Here is a 13,179-nt window from a genome sequence, read left to right as displayed (position 1 = left end):
CCAAATATGGGACAAAAATGTGTTTTTCAAAATATTTTAAGAACTCTATCTATGCAATTGTTGTGGTTTTCTATCATTTGAAATCTCTAGTACAAGGCAGCAGGGAAAATACATTAGGTTTGCAGTATTTTGGCTAAAGTGGCCCACCACATAGGCTACAGACAGTATGTTTCCATCGAAAGTTGTGAATATAACTTATGCGCAAAATTGGAATATCGCATAAAAAATCCAGCGAGTCGAAGAGAACAAAATGGTCACTTCCTGATAAACGACATAACTGTCGATAATATCACTAAGAAAAATGGAAGTCTATGCAGTAGGAGAAGCCACTGTGTATATATCACACTCCTCACAGCGTGCAGACGAACCACAATAAACGCGGTCATGTTAACTTGCTTTCTGAAGCAGATGTCTGCCGTTTGGGAACACAGTCGTGTAAGACAATTCTGAAAGGTAATTAAACGAAACACTTGACAACAAATGTTTCTCAGGCATTTCAGAATGACCAGAACAGCCACGAGATGCTGCATGTGCAAAAAGATCGGTCGGCTGGTTGGCCCAGTTATGTCGTCCCATTGCAGAGTCATGTCTTTGATGCGTATTGAGGAATTTATTCGGGAAATGTGTTTCCATCGTAGTTTATTCACATATTTTCTTATCAGATAAAAAGCGCATACATTGAGTTGAGCGCATACGTTTTATGCGCATTTTAGAATGTATGCGTATCTTGGCGTTTCTTTTATGGGATATCCCAAAATGCACATAAAAATAGTTGGATGGAAACATAGTGATACACAAATGTAGTTATCTAAATTTAAGCATTTCATACAATGAGCTTAATGTCACCATGCAATCAAAATTGACAGTTCTCATTTTTTGTGGAATACTGCAGTATTTTTTTTATAAATGATTTTCCTGCAGGCACATCAATACATTTTTTTATTCATGTGTCCTCATAAACTTGAAACAAAATAACTCCCCCTCCCTTGTTGCCTACATACACAGGGGTTCTTTTTTGTGTAGCCTTTTAGATTAGTAGATTAATTTGGGAATTAATTGTTCAGAGTGATTTGTGAACTGATTCAACGGCTCAATAGAGTAATTTGTTAATTAATCTAGCTATCTAACGAATCTATCTAATAAAACTATTGCATCTGGGATCAGGTCCTGATTTCTTTAGTTTAAAATAACAAAAACAGTGTGTGTTTAAAAAAAAATAATGTAATTACATTTTGTAAAAAGTAGTATGCTTTGGAGTGAATTAAATGTTTCCCGGAATAAATTATCTGTTTTGATAATAATTCTAGAAATACTTCAGTTTCATTCTTGAAAAAAAAAGTACAGTAACAAAGTAGAAATATTAATTATTGTCCCCAGTAATATGTCATTACTATAGTGGTTATTACATAAAAAATTACTCACTGTAATGGTTGTTGTGTGCATCTAGGTTCTGCGGAATGACGTGATGTCCCATGTGCGCACGGTAGACTCTCTGAACCAGGCCGGCAGAAACCTGATGGAGTCTGGGGCGGGAGACAGTTCACATGTCCTGCAGACTCGCCTGGAACAGCTGAATGAACGCTGGGAATTTGTGCGCTGCGAGACAGAGCGCAGACAGCTAGAGCTGGAAAATAACCTCAGTCAGGTGACCACAAACACCAGCAAATAAACTTATAATAAAATTACAGAATCTTTAATCAGTCTCAGTCCCATTGTGCTCATATGTTTACATTTCACTTTTCTCAATTTACATAACCCGTTACTGTATATATACAGTTAAGGGTTATACATATATATTTATACATGCATACATACATACACTTAATGTATAAGTTCAAGTTCATGCAGAACTCAACAATTATAACTGGATTTCAGGTTCAAGACGTAACCATGGAGATCCAAGATCTCCTGCAGTGGCTGGAACACACAGACCTGAGGCTGTCGTCCAGTAAGACAGTGTGGGGTATGCCAGACTCTGCCAGCGAGAGACTAAACACTCATTTGGTAACAATGACTTTCATTTTGCTTGCTGAATTTGCAGTCTCAACCCTGCAAACTGTGTTTATAAAACATGATTCTACAATGAAGCCTGACTAGTTTCGTTCTTGTTTTACAGGAGTCGTGTAATGAGATGGATTCTAAAATGCACGCCTACACAAACGTTCGCAACGCCATCCACAGGATGCTAGAGGGCAGTGAGGTGGCCCGGGGCTCCAGCACGGAGCATAGCTTATGCATACTGGAGCAGAAATGGAGCACTGTCTACGCTAAAATGCAAGAAAGAAAGGTGATGACAGTATACTCTGCCTAATTATATACAGTTGTGCTAAAAAGTTACATACATCTTGCAGAATCTGCAAAATGGTAATTATTTTGACAAAATGAGAGGGATCACACAAAATGCATGATATTTTTTTATTTAATACTGTCCTGAATAAGATATTTTACAAAAAAGATGTTTACATATTAGTCCACAAGACAAAAAAATAGCTGCATTTATAAAAATGACCCGTTCAAAAGTTTACATACCCTTGATTCTTAATATTGTGTGTCGTTACCTGGATGATCCACGACTGTTTTTTGTTTTGTGATGGTTGTCCCTCATTTGTCCTGAGCAGTTAAACTGCCCAATGTTCTTCAGAGAAATCCTCCAGGTCCCAAAAATTACGTTACGTCAGAACTGAACTGACGAAATTGGGATCTCGCTGAGAGATCACGACAGCCTGTGCTTCCGGGAGAGTGGAGACTCCATCCGCAGGTGGTCCAGCTGATCTAGAGGCGCTTCGGGACCGCACAGGTAGTCCTGTTTGAGGGGACTCCCTGACCGAGGGGACCCTCGGCACAGATGCGCTGGCACACAGCTGGCCCCGGGGCCTACGCATGTATGTGTTTCCCCCAGTGCGCCTACTTGCACAGACACTGTGCAAAGTCAGGGAGGACGAGGAGCAGGTTTTGCTAGTTGCACCATATGGCACCCGCGTCCAGACCTCTGGAATCCCCACCCAGAGAGAGAACCCTCTACGAGGTGTGCTTATGCTTTGAAGTGGAACCTGTTCATTGAGTGGTGTTCTCCTCACCAGGAAGACGCCCAGAGATGCCTGATCAGAGCTGTGCTTTCATTCCTGCTGGAAGGGTTGGAGCGAAGGCTGTCACCCTCCACCCTGAAAGTATATGTTGGCACTATTTCCGCACATCACGATGCAGTAGATGGTAAATCCGTGGGGAAGCACGACCTGATCATCAGATTCCTGAGGGGTGCGAGAAGGCTGAATCCTCCTCACCCTCACCCTGTACCCTCTTGGGATCTCTCATTGGTCCTAACAGCATTACAGAGAACCCCCTTCGAACCACTGCAGTCCAACTGAGCTGAAAATTCTGTCATCGAAGATGGTGCTCCTGACCATGCTGGCTTCCATCAAGAGGGTAGGGGACCTGCAAGTATTTTCGGTCAACGAATCGTGCCTGGAATTTGGGCTAACTCTCACGTTATCCTGAGACCTCAGCCCGGATACGTGCCCAGGGTTCCTATCACTCCTTTTAGGGACCAGGTGGTGAACCTGCAAGCGCTGCCCCTGGAGCCCTTTCTTTGCTCTGTGCCGTCTTCGCTTTGCATCTGTACGCGGACAGAACACAGAGCTTCAAGACCTCATACCAGCTCTTTGTCTTTTAAGGAGGCCAGCAGAAGGGAAAGGCTGTCTCTAAGCAGAGGTTGGCTCACTGGATAGTGGATGTCATCGTCTTGGCGTACCAGACCCAAGGCGAGCCGTGCCCCCTTGGGTTGAGAGCTCACTCTACCAGGAGTGTTGCTTTCTCCTGGGCGCTGGCACACGGCACCTCGCTGGCAGATATATGTAGAGCTGCAGGCTGGGCAACACCCAACATGTTTGCCAGATTTTATAATCTTCGTGTCTCAAGTAGCAAGTAACACTGGGGACCCATTCCCCTCCTAAGGACCAGATACGTGCACTTATCTTGCTCCTCAGGTGAGTTCCCTAGCTGGTGAACCCTGTTGGACTTCCTCAACCACCCTCGGCAGTCAGACATGGCGGAGACTTCCTCCTCCAGGCCTTACGTTCGTAAGTACGCCCAGTGGTTGACACCTGTGCTAGGCTAGTTGCCCATATGTTGTGATCCCTATGGTAATCCCATATGTGTATTCTTCCATGGTACGGCTTCCCCTGCAGGTGAGCCTGTGTCTTTCCCTTGGCAGAGCCCGCTCTGCCGGTGTTGACTCCCCCCTAAATAGGCCGGAGCTACCTCAGAGACCTTCCATATCTTGCACTGCCTAATGGCCAGTCCATATGTGTAATCTTTACATGATATCTCCCTATGGGCAGGATGTGGCCTCCGTAGCATCCCTTTCCGCTTGGAAAGGGTACGCTTTCCCAGTGTTATCCAATAGTCTTACTGTATGGGTCAAGCGGAACAGCAGTAACCCTGCGTAAGCCCTGTCCCATCTGCCGCTCCAGTAGGTGTGGGGGGATCAGGTGGCTGGACACGGAGCGTTGGAAGAGGCAGCTATAATGGCGCTTTGGTAGGGATCCCAATTTGTCAGTTCAGTTCTGACGTAACGTTGAACGTGACTAAATGAAAGGGAACGTCTTGGTTACGTATGTAACCCTCGTTTCCTGAAGGAGGGAATGGAGGCTTTACGTTTCTTTGCCTTAATTGCTGTACCAACGCTTGTCGGCCGGGTCACCGGCTCGGCTCCTCAGCGAAAACCTAAATGCGGGACCGGGCGGAGCGCGCAATGCAAATCTCGGCACACCCCAATGTGCATTGACTCATTTAATTTACACTCGAAGGTGTTTGGGCTCTCAGGCAAGATCCCAATTTATCAGTTCAGTTCTGACATAATGTCTCCATTTCTTCCTTTAGGAAACGAGGGTTTCATATGATACCAAGACATTTTCTAGCATCTTTTGCATATTTTAACCCTTTCCAGCAGTAACGGTATAATTTTGGGATCCATCTTTTCACACTGAGTACAATTGAGGGACTAAAACACAACTATTAAAAAAGGTTCAAACATTCACTGATGCTCCAGAAGGAAACACGATGCATTAAGAGCCGGGAGTTGAAAACTTTTTGAATTTGAAGATCAAGGTAATTTGTACAAAATTTGTCTTCCAGGAAACATGTATAGTATATTCTGTTGCTTCCGAAGGGAAGTACTTATTGATTTTTTTTAACAAAATAAATGTGGACGTCTTACACCTGTTCAAAAGTTTTCACCCCGGCTCTTAATGTCATTTTGATGTGTTTTTTTATTATTAAATATGTCAATAGTTTTTATACATTTTTATTTCCGTATTTTTACATTTTATTTTAAAAACCTTTTTATTTTATTTTTTTTTAGGCAAAGTTAACAGAGGGACTTGGTCTTGCAAAGGAGTTTAACAGTAATGTCCAAGACCTGCTGACCAAAATGGCCAAGTGTGAGGAGACCATAAACACTCTACCTGCGCCCAGCTTCATCCTGGACACCATCTCCTCACAGCTTCAGGAGCACAGGGTATGTGTATCTGCACATGGATTTGTGTATGTCTGTGGTAGTGTACGTGTTTGTGTGATTTTGTCATCTTGTGTGTAGATGCTGATAGGTGAGGTGCAGTCTTATGGAGAGAGGAAGATGAGCGTGGAGAACGCTGCTACACGTTTGTCTGAGCTAAGCAGGAAGGAAGACTGCGATGTTGTGCAGAACCTGATCATGACCGTTCAGGACAGATTCAAGAAACTCCTCCAACACACTACAGAGAGGGGAAAAACGCTTGAGGACGTCAAAAGACATGCTAAACAGGTATTCACTTTCAACGCTATCTCACGACCAATTTGTACGAATTCGTATGAGTGATTAAAAAGGTTGCTAATTCATACGACCTCACTCATACAAATTCGTAAGATTTGTCTAAACTTACGTAATGGGTAGGTTTAGGGGCGGGGTCAGGGGTAGGTCATTTGTACGAATTAATACGAATTGGGCAACTCGTAAAATATTTACGATTTAGCAAAACTCGTACAAATTCGTACCAGTGAGGTCATATGAATTCGTACAAATTAGCCATCTCGTAAAATTCGTACGAATTGAGAACGTGAGATCGGGTTGTCACTTCTCATATGGACTTCGACACAGACAGAAAGAGTTAGTTCAAAGTATCCAGGAAATAATTTGGCAAGTACTACTAAACTTTTGTGCTTTCCACTTCCACAGTTCAATGAATCATGGCACTTACTGGTGGACTGGATGACGGAGGTTGAACAGACACTGGATACACACAAAGAGATCGCTGTGTCACAGGAAGAGATCAAACAACAGCTTACTGAACAAAAGGTACTTCACATTTCAGGTCTCAACAAAGAGGGTCTGAAGCCAATGTCAGAACGTTTCGGGTCAGTTGACAGTTTGGCCTTTTGGGCTATTGCTGCACTGCCACAGAAAAATGTTCATTCACTGGTCTTGTTTTAATTATTATTATTTTATTTTTTTGTTGGAAACTAAATATAATGTTTTGCATTGTAAATGTAAAAAAAAAAAAAAAAAAAAAAAAAACCACTTTACAGTGTATTGCAATTGCAAAAGAGTTTATGAATTCAAGGAGCTATATTATAGCTGTATATACGGTGGCCGAGAGGGCTCAATGCGCTGCAACCGAAGAAAACACATGCAAATTAAGAAAACATCTTCATCAGTTTCACAACACATGTGTGCTCCAAGTACTCACAACCAAATACAGAAACGCGCTGCAAAAGTTCACAACACAACCAAACACAGAAACGCTGCAAATAGCACAGACCACAACAGAAATGTTTCCAGGGGACCCCAATAAGTGTCGAACCCGACTGGGACTGCTTATAGCTCAAAATCTGCTTTTTTTTTATTTTTTTTAAACATACAGAGATGACATGTTTATGACACATAACTTTGTATACAATATACAAAATGTTTTAATATGTTCAATGTCATCAGAATAAAAATAAGAAAAGAAGAGTTAACAATGAGTTAAAAAAAAAATTTGAGAAAAGGAATATGAGGGTAAGATATTAATCTATACATCAGTTACATTGTACACATTTTGTCATGTAATGTTTAAATAAGTTTCATGGGTCCAAAGATGAGAAGGCACGTTTTAAAGTTGAGACATTCCACACAGATATATAACGCATATTTTAAAAGCTTTTTTTGTATAAAATGTATATTTATTTGCAACAGTTATGTTAACAGTAATAATAAGACATTTCTGTCATAAATAACAGCTATTCAGCTGATGGACGCCGTGCTGCGTTGTCATGGGAACATCCCAGGTGAAAATAATGAGGAAATTACGTTGTCTTTCTTTGCTCCCTTTACCAAGTGAGTTCCAAACGGCTACATAATGGCACACAAGTGCCCTGCTCACTCCAAAGTCCCCACTTCAAGGGCTCTGCCCTTTCGTCACTTATTGGGGTCCCCTGGAAACATTTCCGTTGTGGTCAGTGCTATTTGCAGCGCGTTTCTGTATTTGGTGGTGTTATGAACTTTTGCAGCACGTTTCTGTATTTGGTTGTGTTATGAACTTTTGCAGTGCGTTTTTGTATTTAGTTGTCTTGTGAGTATTTAGAGCACACGTGTTGTGAAACTGATGAAGATGTTTTCTTAATTTGCGGGTGTTTTTCTATTTTTATGTTTTCTTCAGTTGCAGCGATTTGAGCTCTCTCAGCCACCGAATGTATCGTTTCCACTTTCCAGCTTATTTTCTTTTTATAAAGCAAAAATATTTAATGAAGCAAAACATTTGGAAGGAAATCTTAACATTTAATTAAAAATATTTATAGCAAATCCCCCAAAAATGCTTTGTTAAAAATGTTTAATTCTTTTGTGGTGGGGCCAGTGAAAATGTTAATAATAGCAAGCAAAAATGGGGGTTAAACTTTATTTCAATAGTCCACTTTAGACTAACTATAAGTAACTTTGCAACTGTATGTTGACTAACTATCATTAGAGTATTGGTAGACGGTTAGGTTAGGGGAGCATCAAAATAAAGTGTTGGCAGATATTAAGCAGACAGTCTACTGATACTGATAGTTGACATAGTTGCAAACTTACTTACAGTCAGTGTTGGGGAAAGTTACTTTTAAAAGTAATGCGTTACAATACTGTGTTACTTAGTTATTTTTGATGGAAAATGTGTTACGTTACTTTTGTATTACCTTTTTTTTTTTTTTTTTACCTGGGCTGGGCTTGCTAGTTTGCTTTTAAATAACAAAAAAGGCTAGATTTTGTGCTTATTTAAAGGCCCTTTCACACCAAAAGTTAAATGGATAAGCATCAGGGTTAAGAAAAGGCAAATTTACACACATACACACACACACACACACACACACACACACAAAAGAGAAACAAATGTGATGTTTGTCTAAAGTCATTTTTTATTAGTATGTTTTAATTGGATCATCAAAGGTCAGCAGCACAGACATGTTTAATAGACAGGGCTTAGATTGAGCCAGGATTAGGCCTTAGTTCAATTAGAACATTTAAGTAGCTTTTATAAACATGCCTTTAAAAAAGCATTACTGGTGTGCATCTTGAGACAAAACAATGGCAGTGACAAATTTTAAGATATGCCAGTGCAACTTGCATTACTTACTCCAATATTTTGACGTACATTTAAAAGTAATGCTTTACTTTACTTGTTAATCGAAAAAAAAAGTAATCTGATTACGTAACTCACGTTACATGTAATGCGTTACCCCCAACACTGCTTATAGGAGAACGTGGATTATCAAAATAAAACGTTACCAAAATTGGAACTACTAGCACGACTGGCAAGCAGGAAAAATATCCTCAAAAACCTTTATAAATTACTTTTACATTATTTTACATTTGGTGCCCCATAAAAAAAAAAAACTGGACAGTGAAAGTAAATAATCTATAGTATAATATGTATAAACCACACTGGAAATTTCAATTTCACAGAAATAAATTCTTCACAATGGCTCATTTATGAAGTGCATTTGTATATCTTCAGGAGTTCCAGAAAGTTCTCCGCTCGAAGCGGCCCATGTATGAGGCTTGTCTGAAGAGTGGCCGCTCACTCCAGGAGAAAGCGCAGGGACCAGAAGACACACAGCACCTGGAGAACATGGTGTCCGAGCTCAGAGATTCATGGGACACCATCAGCGGGAAATCCAGTGAGAGGTGAGTCTGATGTGAGCTGTACCATCTGATCCGTAGTGATTTGAGAATATTCTCTGAGCTCTATGTTGTGCTTTTTCCCCCGAAGGCAACACAAGCTGGAAGAGGCTCTGCTGTTTTCCGGGAGATTCACTGACGCTCTCCAGGCTCTTAATGACTGGCTGTACAGGGCAGAGCCACAGCTGGCTGAAGATGTGCCTGTCTGTGGTGAAAAAGACCTGGTCAACAATCTGATTGACAAGCACAAGGTACATCTCTGCATATATTACACTGTAAAACCAATAAGTTGGCAAACCCCCAAAATGTAATCATTTACATCAAAAATTGTAAGTTTAAGTAAGCAGAACTGGCAGATTTTTTTCACTTTGTCTGTCATTCTCACTACTTTGAGTAAAGATTAAGCATGGAGCAAGATTTGTTTTTACCAACCTTTATGTTACAGTCATTCACGCTAGAGCTCGGCTAATGTATGCACTGTTATTGATACAGTTTCCACGTGTTCACCGCAATAAATGAGAAAAATACATGGTAAATAAATAAGTATAAGTAAAATAATCGGTTTGTTGATGGACATGCACTTGTTAATGCTGATGGTGAGGAATTACAGTTGCAACATCTCATAATGTACCTCAAAGTGCGTAGTGTATCACTGAAACGTCCTGCTAAAGTTGTCCTTGTGATGGAGGTTCGGGTTGAATGAATAGTTCTTCCAATGTTTCATCATCGGACTCATGCTTGCATTGATATGGTAAAATCAACATCATTGTTCGTTAAATTAAACAGTTTTTTGACCTTTGATACATGCAAACCTGTTGTCGGAGACTCCTAAACAACATTAGGAAACTTTAAAATAGCATAATAGGGGCACTTTAATGATTAATAGCGTGCAGTCATTATAAAGTGTTATACCCATTCATTTTGCACAAAAAACATTAAATAACACTTCATTTTAGCATTTACACTTCCTTTTAAGTGTCATGGCAAAGCATGCATTGCTGGGAAATAGAAATTCCGGCCCATGTTTCAGTTAATTTTAAGTTTGTCTTACCTAAAACAATGAAACAATTCAGGTTACATAAAAAAATGTCATTTTGTGAACTCAAAAAAAAAAAAAAAGTTCTAAATACTAATAAAAGTTAATTTGATAGAAATAATTTGTTAATTTAAGTTTACCTTACTCAAACCAGTTCATTATTTTGAGGGTTAGGGTTTAAATTGCATACACTCTTAGAAGAAAAGTTTCTATATAGAACCTTAAAGGGTTCTGTGAGGTACTTCATTTATAATCTTTTAAGGGTTCCCATCATGGGATCATATGGATTTAGTTTTAATTCATTCATTTTATTTTAATTCATAAATGTTTTGAATTAAACAGCTCGTAAACATACTTTTTCATTAGAAAAAAAAAAATCGAAATAACCCATTCAACATGAAAGTGTCATGCAATCATTTAAGATGATTGTCTTTATATAGAAGCTTTTTGACATAAAGGATTCTTTCAAATTGAGTCAAGAACCCTGTGGTTCTATATAGAACCCCACTAAACGTTTGCTTCTAAGAGTGTAGACTTTAGGTCTAAGCTGCTAGGTGACCCGTACACCTTCTCTGTGACTGCAGGTGTTCCAGCGTGAGCTCGGGAAGCGTGCCAGCTGTATCCGGACACTGAAGCGTTCGGTCAGGGATCTGACACGGAGCAGCATGGCTGATGCCCACTGGTTGCAGGAGCAGATGGAGGAGCTGGAGGGCCGCTGGGAGGCCGTGTGCCAACTCTCGGTGTCCAGACAGGCTCGACTAGAGGCGGCCCTTCAGCAGGTACCGTCACTCCACTGTGTTGTATGATAATCGGGGAACCTTCGATCACAGAAGTTATATTTACACTGTGCATGTGGCTGATACTTTTATTCAAAGCACTTAAATAACATTCAAGGTACTGTAGTGTTGTCATAAATAAAAATAAAAAAACATGAAATAAAATAAACGCTGACAGAAATAAAATAGATAAAAAAACTTTAACTTAAACAAAATAAGTTAAGTTGAATTTCTAAAAAAATATATAAAAATGGTTACACTTTACTTCAATGGTCCACTTTAGACATTCTACTAACAATAAGAAACTTTTTAACTATATGTCAACTAACTCTCATTAGAGTATTAGTTGACTGTTAGGTTAGGGTTCTGGTTAGTAGAATAAGTTGACGTTGTTGCAAAGTTACTTATAGACAGTTGTATAGTCTGTTGGGAGCATTAATATAAAGTGTTAGCAGATATTAATAGACAGTCTACTAATACTCTAATGAGAGTTAGTTGACATGGAGTTGCAAAGTAACTTATAATTATTATGTCTAAAGTGGACCATCGAAATAAAGTTACCATAAAAATTAATAAAAACTAAATAGGCATTTTTAAAACTAACTAATAAAATTGACAAAAACATGCAATAAATTACTAAGACTTTATATTATTAATAAAAAAGTATAGTCTTTTTTCCTTTGAATGCGATGAATGTTTCCAAACTGTTGTTATTTGTTAGGTACATTATCATTTACAGTTTTTTATATATATATCTCTTAATGTCTTAATGTCTCTTATGCTCACCAAGATGTATTTGATCAAAAATACAGTACAAACAGTAATATTGTGAAAAAAGCAATTTCTTTAAACTTTTGAACAGTAATGTACAGTCAGGCATATTGATAATCCCAACATTTTGCACACTTTGTACTTCTGTCGTTCTCAGGCGGAAGAGTTTGATGTGATGGTTCATTCGTTCCTGGATCATCTTTCAGATGTTGAGAGGGTTCTGAAGTACGGAGTGCTGCCTGAGGAAGAGGAGGCTCTTCTGGCGTTTCGTACATGTCATCGGGTATGGTGGACATGGACCCACTTATTACTCCAGAAATGTATACAGAGTGTCTATAGCCCGCCTTGTTGGCAGAGGCTCTTTAAACTAACTCCATCCACCATTGTCTGGTTAAGCCAGACGAAATTACAAAATATTACAAGAAACAAAAGAAATCCTGCTGATAACAGGAGCACTGCCATGGAGAGTAAGGTGGGTGGTGTTGGCTTTTGATGCGACCAACCTGAGTTCGAATCCGCCTTTTTCCGAACTCATTCTTCACTCTTTTCATTTCACATCAGCTTAGACAAGGTGTTTATTTTCAATAAAAATTAAGAAAATATTTGAAAAGTAGAAATAAAGTGCCTAACGGGTATTTAATAGTGGGAATAAAGTGTTTATTGGGTAAGGATGACCTAATAAGGCAGCATGCATTTATGATTTTAATAAATATAACCGTATACACTGAATACATTTATTATTATTGCATACTTTTTCATAATATACTACAATACACTAAGGTGCAAATAGTATCTGCCACTCTTTGCACCAAGTATAAATAGCATCTAACAACTATTTACACTTAGTGCAAATAGCTGCTGCCAATGTTATCATATGAGTTGCATGATTGTGTCTGTGATCTGCAGGAGTCAATGAGTTCCTTGAACGATCAGCAGATGGAGCTAGAGAACATTCGCAAACTGGGTGAAGAGATTCTGTCCTCCTGTCATCCTGACTCTGTCATCACCATCAAGTCATGGATCAGTATCACAAAGACTCGCTATGAGGAGGTGAGTCAAGTTAGAGGATGAGCAGGCCTACTAGATATTAACAGTTGCAATCTGTTGACAATTAGAGTGCAACAGAAAATCTAATTCTATAGATCAATGGACTTTTACCAATGTACCAGTGTAAACTTTAAAGGCAGACCTACCATGAGCTCTGAGGTTGCTGCTAAGTGATGAAATATGGTTCCGTAAAAATTATTTCAAATTAGGTTTTGAAAAATCACATAATTGCTGAACTCCTGCTAAATAATTACACTAATTATAACCCTGAAACAAGCTCCACCAATCAGAGTCTTTGTCACCCTGTAAGTGGAATGATATGTTGTAAATTATATAATCAAGTCAGTTTCCTACTTACTGGTGGTACTATAAAACTATAG

General features: G+C 39.3%; 1 protein-coding gene across 3 annotated transcripts in view; it reads left to right on the top strand.

Annotated features, from left to right (window-relative positions):
• macf1b (microtubule actin crosslinking factor 1b) overlaps positions 1-13,179 on the top strand; it is a 40,458-nt gene that overhangs the window by 15,318 nt on the left and 11,961 nt on the right. For all 3 annotated transcript variants that reach the window (XM_082150228.1, XM_082150227.1, XM_082150226.1), the window contains 11 exons: positions 1,448-1,645; positions 1,876-2,004; positions 2,117-2,287; positions 5,360-5,515; positions 5,594-5,800; positions 6,212-6,331; positions 9,006-9,175; positions 9,261-9,420; positions 10,790-10,984; positions 11,910-12,035; positions 12,659-12,802. In XM_082150228.1, the coding sequence (XP_082006354.1) occupies positions 1,448-1,645; positions 1,876-2,004; positions 2,117-2,287; positions 5,360-5,515; positions 5,594-5,800; positions 6,212-6,331; positions 9,006-9,175; positions 9,261-9,420; positions 10,790-10,984; positions 11,910-12,035; positions 12,659-12,802 (1,776 nt within the window). The remainder of the gene's footprint in view (positions 1-1,447; positions 1,646-1,875; positions 2,005-2,116; positions 2,288-5,359; positions 5,516-5,593; positions 5,801-6,211; positions 6,332-9,005; positions 9,176-9,260; positions 9,421-10,789; positions 10,985-11,909; positions 12,036-12,658; positions 12,803-13,179) is intronic.

This window comes from Leuciscus leuciscus (assembly GCF_965113295.1).
Source record: "Leuciscus leuciscus genome assembly, chromosome: 20".
Taxonomy (NCBI): domain Eukaryota; kingdom Metazoa; phylum Chordata; class Actinopteri; order Cypriniformes; family Leuciscidae; genus Leuciscus; species Leuciscus leuciscus.
This window is presented reverse-complemented; position numbering and strand designations above follow the sequence as displayed.